The sequence below is a fragment of the Megalobrama amblycephala genome, linkage group LG2 (genome assembly GCF_018812025.1).
Source record: "Megalobrama amblycephala isolate DHTTF-2021 linkage group LG2, ASM1881202v1, whole genome shotgun sequence".
NCBI lineage: Eukaryota > Metazoa > Chordata > Actinopteri > Cypriniformes > Xenocyprididae > Megalobrama > Megalobrama amblycephala.
The window spans coordinates 53,008,969-53,027,685 of NC_063045.1; the positions used below are offsets into that span (position 1 = coordinate 53,008,969).

Below are 18,717 nucleotides of genomic sequence, written 5' to 3' on the forward strand. Positions count from 1 at the left end.
GTGCGTAATAAACATTGATCTAGCACGGCTATTATAACTCGTTACGTGATAGATCTGTATACTTTTGATTTAAAGGCGCACATACACACATTTTTCCCTCAGTAAAACGTTTTACACATAAAGAAAGCAGTTCACATAAAAACATGTTTGCAATCACTCACACATTCACATAAATTAGTCATATCAGTAGCTTAATAAAGCTGATTTGTTTTATATAAAGCAGGTCGCCTCATGGCGGCAGACATTCAAATCACATGACAAATTGAATACTCACTTTATCTTGATAATTACTGTTTTATTAAACGCCTTCACTTATGGAATAAATTTATAATGTGTGACTTTTCTGACTGAATTTATAATGTCAGTGTCATCAGTAAATGAAATTTATTTATTTATTTTATTTTTTTTTGTGTGTGTGTGTGACGCTGCATCCACAAGCTAGGTACCTAAAATTACTAGCCTATAGGCTACGTTTTAAAAATAACAACAGTAACGAACTACAGTTAATGTATATACATATTCTATGCATAGATTGGGTAAGATGACCAGTGGGTAAGTTGACCCACTCCCTGTATCTTGGCAACCGTACCATTTTATTGTCATGTGACCATATATTTTAGAACCACCCATCATTTCTGCCAAACTGTGAAAAGGAAACACATGGGAGGAGTGGAAGTCGCTTATTTACTTTAAAAACTGTTTTTGGCTTGTCAAAGTAAAATTTTAACATAACAGATGTAATGGCTGTTTCATCAAAGCAAATTTGTCCAGGTCTAAAACTATTTCTGATGCATATTGGTGATTTAGCAATGTATAAAACCATGCAAGCCATTTAGCTAAATATTATTCTGAATTGCTTTTCCTAAAATGGCAGCTATGGGGCAAAGTGAGCCAAATGCTGTGGGGTAAATTGAGCCACCATACCCTACCATAAGGCAAAGAATTTAAGTTAAATCTGAAGTATAAACTGGTGTCATTTCAATGTAATATTACGCAACTGGTTTAGTTTATCTTTATTTTCGAGTTTATTTGATAGGAATAGTGTACAAGTACACCAGATCTTTCTCTGATACGAACCAGAGGATGTTTATTCATATATATCTTTCCACCTGTAGTCTCCAATGGCCTAACAAGGTCGACATTGCAGAAAAACTACCATGTCAAAAACGTTTTGACTAAAATATTTATTAGTTTCAGTGACATTTATTCATTCTAATTTAGTTTTTATTTAATTTTACTAAACAAACTCTCTGTTTAGTCTGTTTTTGGGAAGGTTACAATTTTGATGTTCAACATATTGTTTCAGAAATGCAAACAATTAAAGATACTGAAATTTCAACTTCATTTGGTTGGTTTTATGTTGTTTAATTTAGTTTTTAAAAAAAAGAAATATTTGTAAAATATTTTTACAAAGAATATTTGTAAAAGGAAATTTGATTATTAAATGAGTTTTTAAAATAGGTACATTATCTTTATATGTTAGATGGTCAGTTTACACCTACCTACTGACTCGGCTCAACTTACCCCTAGCCTGGGGTAAATTGAGCCAGAGGAACACATTTTTTAATATAAGAAGCCATATTTTTAGAACCCTTTGTCATAGATGTATTCTGATCATTTAAAATGATAGGAAACATCCTGAAATTACTTTAAATACTTTCATTGTACTTCTGCCTCATTTTCCCTTATCTTGAGGACCACATGGCAAGTAAAAATGGCTCATCTTATCCCACTCTCCCCTAGGCCTAAAGTATAATTCATTAAGAAGACACAAGTGTGCTCGTTCTTCATTCTAAAGTTGTTGACAGAAATAATTTTGTGGAAATTAATGTTGGTATATCGGTGACCTCGATGGCTTCATTTTCACAGCGCCATCATATTTGACCTAAATCAGGTATAATAAATGAACATAAACAAGCTCATGCTGTGGAAATTACTGTAACTGTACAGTAGATGGAGCTATACACCAGTGCTCCTTACTACTTAATGTTTGTTCATCTCAAACTGATTTTTCTTTTCAGTCACAATCTGTCATTCCTGTGATAGATGACCATTATTTTGTCAGAAACGGCCTAAATGCCTGTAGGGCCGCTGAGAGAGAGAGCTGGTTGTGGGTGCTCAAGTGTCCGAGTGTTTTTGCTCATTGTCTGGTGGTGTCTGCAGATTGGGATTTATTTATAGCCATGCCTGTCTACCTCAAAGCCCCATAATGCACCACTTCCAGATCCTGCAACTGGTGGCCTTTTTGCCTAGGTCTCGAAAATAATCTCAAATCTGATCTCGCAAAACAAAAACAGAACAAAAGCACACACCGCACCACCTGCCCACAGACACAAACAGTCTGAAATCTGACTGAAAAGACGTGTCAGTCAGGTACTTACTGAAAGCCTGTGTCACGGATGATCTCTGCCATCAGATCCCCCACAATCCAATTTAATCTGCTGTATCCTAGGAAGGGATTCCTCAGTCTGACCAATAGAGTGTCAGTATCTGACGACATAGCAGACGCCAGGTGAAAGCTGCACTTTGTCTGTAGTACTTTTGTTGACTTTTTTTTGGCATAGTGCTCTGAAACTTTCTCACATAAATGACCTAGGCCTAGTTTAGAACTTGAATTAATTTCAATTTCATTTTTTTTAAATCTTAAGAATGCAATAAGATTAGGTAAACAGTGAACTTGCCATGCTAGCTTTGGAAGAGTTCACGGCAATAACGATTCTTCTGTCTGCATGGGACGGTCCAGTTTTTACAAGAGGTTCCTGTGGTCATCAGCATGGAGCAGTTGTACACCTGACACTCTAACTGGTGAGAGAAATTAAAATTTGAAATTTAAACACCTTTTATTTTTTATTTTGATCTCTGCTTAAATGTCTGCTCTAGCTTTGTACTATGGATAACTCTTAAAGGGACAGTTCATCCAAAAATGAAAGTTCTGTCATCATTTACTCCAAACGTACAATTTTCTTTCTTCTGTTTTTTTTTTTTTTTTTTTTAAATGACGAGTAAATGATGACAGAATTAAAATTTTTGGCAGAACTATCCCTTTAAAATTTGTTCTGCTCTGACTCCTTGATGATATTATTTGTGTTTGTCCTCATTTCTAAGTTGCTTTTGATAAAATCACCTGCTAAATCAGTATGTATAATCCTGATACATCATAATGAATTATTTGAGTCAGTCTGCTGAATGTGAGATGAGGAAAAAATGTGCATGCATTGTGTATGTGTGTGCTTTTCAAATGTATACCTGAACGGTCAACATCTAGAAATAAGCTATGCAGATGTGAAATTGATATATACTTGAACTTGAATATGTCATTACTGTCACAATTTGTGAATGAAAAGAATGACATTTTTAGACATATTGTGATGTTTCTTTTTCAATGCATTACACTCATGATATATAATTTGAGGCCTTATTTTACTCAGCTGTGACTTTATTTCTCATATTTACAATCGCCATGTGTTTCTCATTGTTTGGACATTACTTCACACAATTTGGACTATAATCCGTCCTTGCAAACCGGACCTCAGCGGACACTTCGAATAATGTTCTGTTACTGAGATGTGTGTTGGGGAGGATGTAGAGTGTTATGCAGCACCCAGATGGAGAGATGGAGCACAGATGGAAGGATAGAGAAAGAGAGAGTGAGATGGAGGACAGATGGAAGAGGAGGTGAGGTTTTGGAGAGTGACTCAGCAGTTAGATTGAGCGTTTGATGTGAGGGAACATCACACCCTCAGTGAGATGAGAAATCCTTCTAACACCCCCCACCCCACCCCATCCAAATTATTTTAATAAATGTAATTAAACATGCTCGTGCTCATAAGGAGAAACGCGGTTTAGTTTGAGAAGGCAAAGGGGTGAATTTCCGCTTGCAATCCCAAGATGTGAAAGACCCTCTGTTTGAGCCAAGGATGCCCTGAGGAAAGAAAAACCACAAATGAAATCTCTTTAATATTGCTGTTGTTTTTCCTAAACAGTAATTAAGTTCAATTAGAACAAATGTGGCTTTTTGTTTAAGTCTCATGCTTCACAGATGTGTCTCCTGAGGGGAAAAAAGCCTATAATCTTGCATGTGTCTCCTCTAGAGTTACGGAAGAGATCTCAACAATGTCTCAAACTGTGCCCAGATTTGCCGAGATATTAAAGGTGATAGAGAGGATTTTTTCATCGACTGAGAATCCAAAGACTGTTACTGAGTTTTTGAAATGAGCGCATGCGTAAGAACAGCCCCCCTCCTTCACAGCTCATTTCAAAGTAACGCCTCCCAAAACTCGTGCACGAAAAATTGGAACACGAGTGTTTACCACCGGCATTCGCTGTGTCGTGTTAGTGGATTCATTATGTCGGACTCACCGCAGGTAACTCATAATCTGCAGTTGTTACTCCTGTCTCCTGACAAAAACATTGCATGCGGCGCCTGTGGAGTGTGGAAAGTTACTGGAGCGCGCAGCCGCACTCGTCTCTCACAAGGAACGTCATGGCAGTGATTGACAAGCCAGAGGGCCAATCGGCTGATGTTTTTAAAATTGGCTGATGTTTTTAAGGCCCTACCTCGTGCACAAATGATGTATATTAATATTATTCCTTTCAGTGCACCTAATAAATAGTCTTTTATCAGTTAGTAAAGACAGTTTCAAGTAATATTGCAAAAATGTATAAAACAAAACATCCTCTTTAGCACCTTTAAAGGTAGAGTAGATAATTTTCAGAGAGACTACCAATAGCGAGCTAGCTTTGAAGATCCCACCCTCCCTTCAGAGCATCACCAAAACCACGCCTCCTCCAAAACACATGAATGCGTACGGCAGGGAGCAAACAGAGACAGCATTAAAAATGTCAATAATAATGAACGTAAACAACTTGAAGAGCACTGACTTGTACCATCTGACTGCTGCAGATTCATTTCAGCGTTGACAGTTTTGCCATTGAAACGCCTAAATCGCCATCACCTGTTTTTAAACGGAGCGCCTTTTAATAGACGGAGCCGTAGTTCACGGACAAGCCACGCAATATCGCGTTCATTATCGCAGGCGATTCATCTGCGATATGAACGCGATATTGCGTGGCTTTTCAGTGACCTACGGCTCTGTCTATTAAATGCCGCTTCATTTGAAAGCAGGTGATGGCGATTTAGCGGTAATCAGGGAACCGGCTTTACTGACGAAATGCGCGTGAGAATAGCATGCGATTAATCGTGCAGCCCTACATTTGAGTCACAAACCGCTCCGAGTATAACATCACGGGTTTCCATCTTTGTTGGAAACCTGTTGTTTTGGTTCAGGAGGAACTGTAAAAGGAGCCTGCTGTTTTGGTTGCGGTGCTAGGTGACTGACATCTGTCTAAAGGCAAAGTATACATCACTTTTTACGCATACACGAGGGACAGCGTACAGTGTGTGACACAAATTTCGTCATCACAAGAGTACGTGCACCGCCGGAATTTTGTAACCACACGTACTTTGTACGCGCAGGTTGCACATGCGCATTTGATTTTTTGCAGTAATTAGTTTATCCACAAGGTGGCAACCATGCCCTGGGGATAAACAGAACAGACGGAACGCATGCATGCCTTTAAATATCCTCCTTTTTTTTCTCTCAGAGACCATATATGACACAGACTGAAGTCGTGGTATATCATAAGGAGGACTTATGATGGGGAATTTGGCCCATTCTTGGTTTAAAAAAAATATCTGACATCACAATTCAGCATATTTTAAGGAAAGAGGAACATTAACTGGATTATTTTGCAGTTCATGCAATATTTCAATATGAAATATTCCTATTTATTGATGTTTAAAAAAAAAAAAAAACATCATTACACCTTAAACATCATTAAACTACTTTTTGGTTATGTTTACACAAAATCAGTGATAAACAAGGAAAATAATTCAAATGTACACTCTAAAAAATGCTGGTTTAAAAACAATCCAAGTTGGCTTAAATATGGACAAACCCAGCGGTTGGGTTAAATGTTTGCCCAACGTGCTGGGCAGTTTTATTTAACACAACTATTGTTCAAAAATTACTATATGGCTGGCTTAAAATGAACCTAAAATAGGTTGGGAATTAAAAATCAGACACATAATTAATAGAGGCAACAATAACAATCAAAAGTTGAACATTTATTAATAAGCAATTTAATAAATGTTTATTGTTTCATTATTAAACTTATTAATAAATGTTCATTTATTAAACATGTTAATTAAATGTTAATTTCCAACATAAATTGGGTTCATTTTAGCAAGCAATACAGCAAATTTAAACAATAGTTGGGTTAAATAAAACTACCCAGCACATTTAACCCAACTGCTGGGTTAAAACAACCCATTTGCTGGGTTTGTCCATTTTCAACCCAACTTGGGTTGTTTTTAACCCAGCATTTTTTAAAGTGTAATATCTGTCAAAAACCTAAAATTTTATTTGTGAATGGAAAAACATAATAATTGGCTGGATCCTATTATATTATTTTTCTTCAAAAAAAACTATTCAGAATCAGAGTTAGCAAAGCAAAAACACTTGGAAAAAATAAATATAAATATAAAAAACTAAATATATTTATATTACATATATTATAATAAAATGTATGCCTATATGAATTATATTAAATATTGTTATCTATCTATCTATCTATCTATCTATCTATCTATCTATCTATCTATCTATCTATCTATCTATCTATCGCGCATCGGCCTACAGACATGTGCGCACGGACTTCATTTCCCAGCGCGCACCGCGTCGTCCGATGTTTCCCACAGCTGACAGACAGTGAGCAGAGTCTCACAGCAGAACGCGCATCTCGCACGACGGGCTTCAAAAGCGCACTTGGATTTAGGATTACCTTGAACCACATCTCCCTTGTGGATCCCAGTGTAGACCTCATCTATTGTCCTGCTCGGACAGTCTGATGGCATGCGTCTGTAGTAGTGCATGTGGATTGTATTGTTATTTGTAGTTGCACTCATCTCTCCATCCACGCCGAGCCCGATGCAGTGGGATGGATGGTGTTAGAGAGGGGCTGATGATGGTGGAGGAGAGTGATGAACAGAGGGACAGCAGCAGCAGCAGCGGCGGTGGCGGTGGCGGTGGCGCAGCGATGGCCGCGCTACACCAGTGCGAACTGATCCAGAACATGATCGACATCTCCATCTCCAGTTTACAAGGGCTCCGGACCAAATGTGCGGCGTCCAACGATCTCACGCAGCAGGAGATCCGCACTTTAGAGGTAATAACGACGAGAGGGGCCGAAGTGCAGCGTCATGAAAGAGCGGATCCGCTCTCGCGCGCGCGCTTTATCCGTTTCTTCCTATTTTTGCACTGCAGCTGTTTATGGTGGTGCATTATAGATGCGCACGGGGCTTGGAACGAACCCCTCTTATTGCAATTTACCATAACATCCCTGACAAAAAAGTACTATGGTATTACCATGTTTGCAGCATGGTAATACAATGGAATTTAGACACTATACTATGCTGGGATTTGAACCTCTCTCACAAACATGACAGTATTTCCATGAAAATGTAGCATGGTTTCTGGAGTAGGCTAAGATGTAAATATCACAATGCTTGAATATGGTAACCATATAGCAGCACAATAGCAATGTACCATGGTAAAACCATTTGGTACAGTGGTACAGCCACAGTGCTTTAAGTTGTATCTTAAATTAGTTTTAGTGTAGAAACAATAATGCTATTTTCGAAACACAGGGTTTTGTACAGTCCATTTGTATATGTCAATACGACCTAAAATAAACCCCCACATATACCATGGTGCGTCTGTGTAAGGGAAAACATTGAGCATTGGCTTATGCGTGGAGTTCACAGCACACTAACCCAGTGGGGGGGATATTTGACCTGGTTCTGTTGACTAGGTGAAATGTTCTTGGCAGTGAGATGGTGCATAAAGCACAGCATTCCTGCAGCATCTCCATTCCAGAAGCAGACCTGATATTTTGACAGTAAAGTCCTTCACCGGACCGTCGGCCCGGCCGGTCCGCTTGTGTGATGTTTTGCCGATAACGTCTCACCCTAACTTCCTCAACATTGGCAGTTAGGTGTCATTATTGATGTGTGCTCCACCTGGAAAGTGCCCCATTGCTCCAACGGTAGGGGTAATTAATGAGAAATCAATACAGCCATGGGGGTGGATGGTGTTCAAACAGCCCCGGAGGGCCTGTAGTTTGAGTATTGGGCGAGAATGTGACCGCATACACTAGAATGATTGTTTTTGAGATCCTCAGAGGTTTTATGAAGTGCTGTGGATTTGTGTTTCAAGATCTAAAATGAAATTAGTCCTAATATGGGGTTAAAAGCTCAAGAAGAGGCTTGACGACATGACGATTTAAAATGATTGTTTTTGGTCAACCAATAATAACATTATTAAAATTCTATATTTTTGGTCTAAATAAATGAAAAATCTAAAGTAAATAATTTTAAATGCTACAAGTGAATTGAGCAATCACATCATTATAATGTACAGTATGAAAAATTAGATATTAATTTTGAGAATTTAATTGTGTTATTAATTTATTTCTGAGTGATATTATGTAAATGTGGCGAAATGATTCAATATATTTCAATATAAACAATAATGATAATTTAAAAAAAAATCTAAAATTGGTTGATAACCGATATAGTCCAGATATATTGTACATTCTATTTGAGTCGTCCATTTTTTCCCACCAAAGATAAAATAAAAATCTAGAACAATTTAGTGAAAGAACAGCAAACAGACTCCTTCAGTTCTGCTTCCTGCTTTAGCAGAATATGGGTCAATGACATGACGGGTCATTTTTTTTTTGGCCAAAGGCCTTAATAATAATAAAAAACAAAGATATGACATCCAAAGTATGTAAGGTAGTACAACTAGATCTCTTTTACTGAATCCAAAATGTTTTAATTATATTTTGCTACATATAAAGCTATTTTAAAGATTATATCATTCGGTTTAACCGTCCAAATGCCAATAAAGCCATTTCTTTTGTGATTAAAATATCTTAAAATGTAATAAATGTATATGTTTTTTTTTATTCTGGCATGATTTTATATCATCATACATCAACATGGTGCAAAATGGTATTTAAATTATGTGTAGAAGTCGTTGCTTTGTTACGAGAAAGAATGTCCGGAAAAAAGAATTGAATTGATGTCATTCGGAGTAACCAATATAAAAGGACCGTTTTGGATCAAGTCATGTGTTCAATATCATGTGACAGGATGTGACATCATTCAGACACCTGCAAAGGATCACATGGTCATGAAGCAAAGTAACTAACTCTCTCTTAACTATTTGAAAAATTCATATTTTCACTTGCCAAACATCAGGTCATTCGGTACAACCGCTATAAAACATGGAAAATGTTGTAATATTTTAAAAACTTGTACTAAATATAAAATGTTTAATTGTCGCTTTGCTAGCTAACTAGCAATCTAATCAATCTATATTAGCCTGATAGCATTGTTTGAAAATATCGTCATTCGGTGTAACCAAAAGTGTCATTGGGGAACACCGAAATTTTGGTTAAACCAAATGAATTTTTTATTGACAAATTTTGTCCATCTTGTAAAAAATGACTAAAGCAGTGTTAATTGATTATATAAAAAAAAACAAAAAAACACAATCTCATTGTTCACACTTAATAAAACTTCAAAATGAATTATATCTCCATTAGTTTTTTTTTTTTTTTTTTACATTTTTAAAAACCTTATTCATCAATGACCCGTATATATAAAAAATAATATTGGTCATTTACCGATATGATACTGATTTATTGTACACTACTTTTGAGTGTGTCATTTCTTCCACCAAAGTCTAGAACAATTTCGTGAAAGAACAGCAAACTGATTCCTTCAGTTCTGCTTCCTGCTCTAGCAGGAAGTTGAATGTTCTACCTGTGTTCCAAATCAGTCACTACTGGGCCTAAGTCTACAGGAAATGGTGGAGTCACCGCCGGGGAGACATCACTCGGCCTGCTTCCTCTTTATGTCTATAATGCAACACTTTCTGACTGCATCTCCCTCTTTCAGGGCATTTAATACATGTTTTTGTTTAGTTGCAATAAATACTAGGTGGTCAATCTCATATTCCCAGGTTTCTCCGCAGCCTACCTGTTTAACCCGGCTGAACAGGTTGATGTATTGTAAGCGTGCTCTTGTGAGCGTCATTCAGAGGGACAGATGGAGCCCGTCAATACTCAGGCAGTATAACAGGCCCTGGATGCTTGTTAATTCCTGTACAAAACAACAGATTTGAAGTGGCCACATTCAGACCCCCACCACTTCCCGTACACTTCAGTGCAATCAAGAGATGCTTGAACTCGCATTAGATTCTCACTGAAAGCTCTTTATAACACCACTTCACGTCTTTTTTTAACAGCTCGCTACTCTGGCCAGGAGATAATTATTCTCGGTCTCTCCGGCTGAAGTACCGCGTGGTTATGTTAGATCGAATGTTCTCACTCTCTACTGCGTCTGCCGTTCTGCTGATCGGCACTTTTTTCCGATCCGTATTTTGCAGCGATTTTGGTTTGCTGGTTTGCGCAAATAGGACGTGCTCCTGGATAAACGTATGTTGACACTTGAGCAGCATTGCTATCAACCAGTCAAATTAGAGTCAGCATGAAACAGTGTTCGCAACCCCTTTTTACTTCTATAATGAGACATATTTCCACATTAGCTGGAATATTGTGGAAAAAATGAGGGATATATTGTGATTTTTTTTATCCATTTGGACCCAGAGTTGTTATTGTTAACTAAATCTAAAACTATTAAAATAAAGTAAATAAAATAAAATATAAATATTAGATGGAAAAACAAACTCGGATGCTCACGAATAGGCTACAGATATATCGAAAATTGTTTTCATGTTATGCCCGATATCCGAGAAATGGCTGTAATGGATGTAAAATTGTATTTTATTTTTCCAAAAAAATAAAAAATAAAACACTATAAATGAAATTAAGTCTTAAAGGTGCCATCGAATTGAATTTACCTCGGCATAGTTGAATAACAAGAGTTCAGTACATGGAAATGACATACAGTGAGTCTCAAACACCATTGTTTCCTCCTTCTTATATAAATCTCATTTGTTTAAAAGACCTCCGAAGAACATGCGAATCTCAACATAACACCGACTGTTATAACCCTCTGGCACGTCTACGCCAGAAAACAGCACTTGCAAGTTGAGCTGCGCCGACCCGACACAATCTCGCCTCATGTTCACGTTCACGCGAGAGTGACAAAATGCTTTACAGTAATTCAAAAACAATGTACATATTATGACTTTATAAGACAATTTAGAAAAATACCCACCTCCATCGAGATTTCTTGTACTGTATTTGCAAAATTACTGCGCTGGTGAGCGTTGTAGTCATTGTAGTCCAGAGCTGCGCTTGGAGTATTTACGACAGTGTGATTCACTAAAGGAACCTGTAGGGGGAGCTTCTCAAATCTTACTGAGTTCCACTTTAAGTGAGCAATAAGCCCAAAGTATACTTCTTTATTTTTTTTTTTTAACGTGTACACTTGTGTATGCGTACAGTCGAACGCGTAACCTTTCAAAAAGTATACTTTGAAGTATACTTACGCAGGCGGTCGACACATGCACCCTAGAACATTTCATCTTTGTCCAGTGCCTGCGCTATTTTTCTCCAAACTGTCTTTGTATTCTTTTAAACTAAAGTTGCGGCTATCTCATAACCCCCTCACACAAGCACTTGTCAATGCGGGCGTCTGTTGTTTTTGCAGTCTCCGGTATTTTGTTGTTGTTGTTCTGTGCCTTTAGTTTTGTTTTCTACTGTGAAACAAAAGCATGGGCCAATGTTGCCACCTTGTGGATCAACTGATTAGTGCAAAATAAATTCAATGCGCATGTGCGACCTGTGCGTACAAAGTAACAAAAATTGGGCGGCGCGCGTACTAATCGTTACGAAATTTGCGTCACACACACTGTACGTGGACCCTCACGTAAGCATAAGTATACTTTGAGCTTTAGATGTCTGTGCAGGTAATCTAATTGAGGGGAAATAAGCATGCACAATTTAATATTCACTTTCAATTATACTGATAATTAATAATAATAATAATAATAATAATAATAAAAAAAACCTGAATACTAGTTGATAACCTTTATGGTAAATATGTATCGTACACCCTTTTGAGCAGGCCTAGGTTGCAGTGTTATTTTAGAATTATTTATATACTATTAATTTTGTATACATTTTTTGGAATTATTTGTATTTTTTTTTATTCTTTTTTTTAAGAATTATTTTTTATTTTTTTTGGCATTTTTGCCTTCATTGTGATAGGACAGTAAGCAGACAGGAAAAGGCCGAAGCGCAACAGAGCTATACGTCGGCGTGCTGCCCTCGAGGCTATCGGCGTCAACTTGTTTTGTGATTTTTGTCACTTTTTATTTTAATATTACTGTTTATTACTTTTTATTTCAGTTTTAGTTCAGTATTTGTTTTTATTTATTTCCAGCTAGTAATTTTAATGCTTCAACTTAAACTTATTTCAGGTAACATTTCAATATATTTTTATTTTTTTTTAGTTTTTCATGTAATATTTGCATATTTTATTTCAGCTTTTTTTTTCAATTAACAAAATGTTTATTTTAGTTTTAGTGAACAATAATAACCCTGCTAGGTTGATAGTAATTGTGTTCCATTCATAGAAATATGTGAAATTTGCTAAATCACTTAAAACCATCTTTACTAATCAAACCAAACCAAATCAGCACCCTATGCCTTTTTTCAAGACTTGGGAATGTTACTCCTGCACCAGTTGTTTCCCCAGCTGCTGTGGGACTGCGCGTGTCCTCTAGAGTGAGATTCGTATGCCTCCTCACATCTTCTCATTGTGCAGATTTTGATGAACTGTGATGTTTGATTCCGACAGCATGAGATGCTGTCTCAGGAAAGCAGTGACCTACTTATATGCAGAGATCTTCAATCTTTCTGTGGATAAACATGTTTGTTGAAGGTAAAAAAGGAGAGCTAGCTTTGCTCCAGAGGGTTTCTGTTCTGCAGACTCAAGCGGTCAGCTGTTGAAGCCCTCATCAGTCTGGGCTCCCCCCCGCAGTGCTGTTTGAGAGAGTTTTGCAGTGCATTCGTGTCGTGTGCTGTCGTGGCTGTGGCTATATTTAGATGTCTTCCTCCCTACGCGTTTTCAGGGTTGGTTGTTAAATAAGAAAATAATGACGTGAAGAGGATGAGCGAGGGGGGGGGAGAGGGAGAGTGCCAGCCAATCAGCTTGTGCCTTTTTGAGGGCTCCCAATAGACTGGGAATGGGGAGGGGGGTGACAGATTCAGCCAAGCAGACCAGGTAAGAGATGTTCCATCATTACTCGTGGCTGTCTCAGTGCTGCTGAGCTCTTCCCTAGATATTCTCCAGTGCATCCGAGCTGCGTCACTAAGGCCTGATGAGGAGCTGTCATCGTGGCTGGCAGCAATCATGTAATATGATGTCGATGATCAGATTGTTTAGTCTAAATTACGTTCTTTCAAGGCCAGATTGTCAATCACTAAAAACATTTTTTCACTTATAAACATGTTTACTAAAGCCCATGGGTATACTTCGTTTTTTACGCGTACGCACACAGTCTTGCAAAAATATACTTCACTTAAAGTTGCTAAATAGGATGTTTTGTTTTATACATTTTTGCAATATTACTTGAAACTGTCTTTACTAACTGATAAAAGACTATTTATTAGGTGCACTGAAAGGAATAATATTAATATACATCATCTGTGCACGAGGTAGGGCCTTAAAAACATCAGCCAATCGTTTACGCGATGATCGCGTAAACGATTGGCCCTCTGGCTTGTCAATCACTGCCATTACGTTCCTTGTGAGAGACGTGCGCGGCTGCGCGCTCCAGTAACTTTCCACACTCTACAGGTGCCGCATGCAATGTTTTTGTCAGGAGACAGGAGTAACAACTGCAGATTATGAGTTACCTGCGGTGAGTCCGACATAATGAATCCACTAACACGACACAGCAAATACCGGTGGTAAACACTTGTGTTCCAATACTCGTGCACGAGTTTTGGGAGGCGTTCCCTCGAAGGAGGGGGGCTGTTCTTACGCATGCGCTCATTTCAAACACTCACTAACAGTCTTTGGTTTCTCAGTCGACGAAAAGATCCTCTTTAGCACCTTTAACTTGTACATTTTGAGCAATCTCTTGCCATGGGTTACAACCCATGTAAACATCTTTGTATTCTTTCATGCTAGAGTTGTACAAATGAGGGTACTTTCTAACCTCTTTGCACAATCTGTTGTCTATATAGGCCTCCATTGTCGCTGTAGCTTGCATGCGTTCCGGTCTGTTCTGTTTATGCAGGTTTTCTTCGACTACCTTGTGAATTGATGGCCCCAGGGCATGGTTGCCACCTTGTGGATAAACTAATTATTGCAAAAATGTAATTTTAAACGCGCATGTGCGACTTGCGCGTACAATGTGCGCGCGGTTACAGAAATCCGACGGTGCGCGTACTCTTCTGGTGACGAAATTCGCTTCATGAGCACTGTACGCTGACCCTCGCGTATGCGTAAAAAATGAAGTATACTTTGGGCTTAAGGTACTTTTTTAAAAAACTTCCTAATTTCCTCTAGTTTTGGAAGGGTCAGATGTGTGAGCTGCTGCATGAGTGTCTGCTGGACAGACAAGCCTCTAGTCCTCTGTATATCATATACCCTCACCGGGCCACTTTATTAGGTACACCTGTCTAGTACCTTAATTCTTAATGTCAACAAGGTGCTGGAAACATTCCTCAGAGATTTTGGTCCATATTGACATGAGCATCATGCAGTTTCTGCAGATTTGTCGGCTGCACATCCATGATGTGAATCTCCTGTTCCACCACATCCCAAAGGTGCTCTATTGAGATCTGGTGACTGTGGAGGCCATTTGAGTACAGTGAAATTGTCATGTTCAAGAAACCAGAGATAATTTGAGCTTTGTGACATGGCACATTATCCTGCTGGAAGCAGTCATCAGAAGATGAGTACACTTTGGTCATAAAGAGATGGACATGGTCAGCAACAATACTCTGCGTTTAAACGATGCTCAATTGGTATTAAGGGGCCCAAAGTGTGCCAAGAAAATATCTCCCACACCATTACACCACCAGCAGCCTGAACTGTTGATATAAGGCAGGATGGATCCATGCTTTCATGTTGTTTATGCCAAATTCTGACCCCTACCATCTGAATGTCGCAGCAGAAATCGAGACTCATCCGACCAGCTAACGATTTTGCAATCTTCTATTGCCCAATTATATTATTTTAGACACAATATTGTCTGTTTTTGCTCAATTTTGCCAATGAAAATATAAAGACAAAGCAGAACTGTTCGTCTCTGAGCAAAACACAGCAGCGTTTCATTTCTGAATCTGTGTTTTGAACGAATCAAATGAACAAATGATTCAATGGAACATTCATAAAGAGAACCATTAACTTCACTCCTGAATTAAATAGTTGTTTGAATGAATCAAATGACTGAATGAATGACTAAATCATTAATATTTTGAGTATAATTTAATTTAAAAAAAATCATATTTAATATGGGTATCCATATTAATTAACAAAATAAATAAAAAATAAAACATTAAAGGTATAGTTCACCCAAAAATGAAAATCCAGTCATCATTTACTCACCCTCATGGTCCAAAAGTTTGTGTAATAAATTCTGTGTTGAATCAAATAAAATATTTCTTTCTGAAGCTACGTTTTTGTAATGTCTATTTGATGCTTTACACAATAATGACTTTAAATTATATTTTGGGGGTAATTTCTCAGCCAAATTTGATGTGTGATTAATTATATATATATATACAGTACGGTCCAAAAGTTTGGAACCACTAAGATTTTTAATGTTTTTAAAAGAAGTTTCATCTGCTCACCACGGCTACATTTATTTCATTAAAAATACAGTAAAAAACAGTAATATTGTGAAATATTATTGCAATTTAAAATAACTGTTTTCTATTTGAATATATTTCACAAAGTAATTTATTCCTGTGATGGCAAAGCTGAATTTTCAGCATCATTACTCCAGTCTTCAGTGTCACATGATCCTTCAGAAATCATTCTAATATGCTGATCTGCTGCTCAAGAAACATTTAATGTGTACAATTGTACAAAATATTTGTGTACAATATTTTTTTTCAGGATTATTTGATGAATAGAAAGTTCAAAAGAACAGTGTTTATCTGAAATCTAATCTTTTGTAACATTATAAATGTCTTTACTGCCACTTTTGATTGATTTAATGCATCCTTGCTGAATAAAAGTATTCATTTCTTTAATTTATTTTCAAAAAAATAAAAATAAAAATTCTTACTGACCCCAAACTTTTGAACGGTAGTGTATAATGCTACAGAAGCTTTGTATTTCAGATAAATGCTGTTCTTTTGAACTTTCTATTCATCAAGGAATCCTGAAAAAAAAAGTACACAACTGTTTTCAACATTGAAAATAATCATAAATGTTTATTGAGCAGCAAATCAGCATATTAGAATGATTTCTGAAGGATCATGTGACACTGAAGACTGGAGTAACGATGCTGAAAATTCAGCTTTGCATCACAGGAATAAATTACTTTGTCAAATATATTTAAATAGTACACAGTTATTTTAAATTGTAATAATATTTCACAATATTACTGTTTTTTACTGTATTTTTAATTAAATAAATGTAGCCTTGGTGAGCAGACGAAACTTCTTTTAAAAACATTAAAAATCTTAGTGGTTCCAAACTTTTGGACTGTACTGTGTATATATATATATATATATATATATATATATATATATATATTTTTTTTTTATATATATATACACTCACTCTCTCTCTCTCTCTATATATATATGTATATATATATATATATATATATATATATATATAATATATTTACTTTATTCAGATTTATTTAGCAGCTTAAATGGGTGAACAAGTCCATTTATGTTTATATCTTCTAGAATGAATCCCTCATACACATTAATACTCCTCTATATTATGAGATTATCGGTCAGGCAGCGTCAGCATGTACACAGACACACGACCCACACGTGACACGACACTTTGCATGTGTAAACGTCTGTGAAGCAGTGCTGGGATTAGCTGTAAGTTTTAGTAAATCTCTCGTATGTGTAGTGTGTTGGGGATTGTCTGAGGTCGGCATTAAACTCCTGTGTGTCCTGCAGGAAGTTGAGGCCGGTGGGCAGCTTGTAAGCAGAGATGAAGGGATTGGCGTTAAGCACATTACACCCAGGGAGACAGGTGAAATTGCATAGAGACAGGCTAATCAGTGTGCATCAGGTGGTTACCTCACAGCTCGTATCTGTGGACACATTGTTTTTTTTCTGCAGATCTGTCTGTGTTCTCTGAGCAGCTGGGCGTGTTCCTGCCCTTTGGCTGTCAGTCAAACCTGCTGACCTCACTGAGCCGTTGTCATGGCAGCTCTCGTCCCCGTGTTTACCCTCATCTGCAGTCGGGCAGGTGTGACGCCACCCCCCGAAATGCCACCAGTGTTGCTTACCATAAATCATTAAATTATAGTGTTTTGCTTTATTTTACATGTGAATGACACATTCAAGTAAGGCTCCATTTTAGTTTTTCACTAATATTGTGTTGCTCTCTGAGAACAGGTTGCCCCAGATATTCCTCAGTAAGATTAAAAACCTCATCTTTTTAGCAACTATCCGATAAAAAGTATGGTATTATGGTGCAGATGCTATTAGTATCACCATGGTACTTTGAAATTATTACTAGAAGTAATTTATATTAATAAATTAATGAATTATTCACATCATACCAAGGTATTTTAAAAAATAGAACTATATTTGAATTATATTGTTACCTATATTTGAAATCAGTCTCTTTAATATCTCAATTGTTGCTTTTTTCTACAAAGAAATTGTAGTATGTCTGAGAATATCTAGAATATCTTTAATCCTTATAGTTATCTATACCTATACCTATAGAAAGTTGATACTTACACATAAATATAGGAGAAGATGTCAAAGGTTTTTGTTTTGTCCATACAGAAGTCACTGAGGTTCAGTGTTGTTTTGGACCCCATTGACTTTCATTGTATGGAAAAACAGTTCTTCAAAAGATCTATTTTTGTGTTCCACTGAGTCATACATGTTTGAATTTTTTTGGTGAAATATCCCTTTAAGTCTCCAAAACAATGAAAGTGCAACATCTGAACAAGAACATTGTCTTCAGGACATAAAATGTTTTGTCACCGAGTAGGAACAGGTTACTTATTCTTCAATAAGCTAAAACATTATCAGTTTATATCCGGTGACACAACAGACTCAGAACAAGTTGATGATGCAACAAATTTCTGAGAATGTTGTGAACACAGATTTGTAGATTATGTCTACAGATGACCATGTTAAGATGTCTAGCTTTCACCATGTTTTGTGTCTGTGGGAAAATCCCACTCTGAAAAAACGTTACTGACAACCCAGGAGTGTAGTTGCTAGGAAACCTGACGTCACACTTTCACCAGTGTATTGTTATCAGTGGTGTGTGTGTGTGTGTGTGTGTGTGCAGAGACAGCAGCGCAGGCTCAGGACCTGGTCCGGTCAACAAACAGAACCAATATGTTTAATCTGGGTCATGCATGCCTGTGCTATGAATATGAGAAATTAAACTGAAGAGACTGAAACAGAGAGATTTTATCCTGCAAGACAATTGTAGTAAAA

At 37.2% G+C, this 18,717-nt stretch overlaps 1 protein-coding gene across 3 annotated transcripts in view; it reads left to right on the plus strand.

Annotated features, from left to right (window-relative positions):
- The first annotated feature begins 2,527 nt into the window (after positions 1–2,527).
- ksr1a (kinase suppressor of ras 1a) overlaps positions 2,528–18,717 on the plus strand; it is a 45,588-nt gene continuing 29,398 nt past the window's right edge. For 2 of the 3 annotated variants that reach the window (XM_048180878.1, XM_048180877.1), the window contains exon 1: positions 6,740–7,227. In XM_048180878.1, the coding sequence (XP_048036835.1) occupies positions 7,000–7,227 (228 nt within the window). In that variant the 5' untranslated portion in view covers positions 6,740–6,999. Of the gene's footprint in view, positions 2,806–6,739; positions 7,228–18,717 lie in introns of those variants that run through there. The other variant, XM_048180879.1, reaches the window with a different exon arrangement.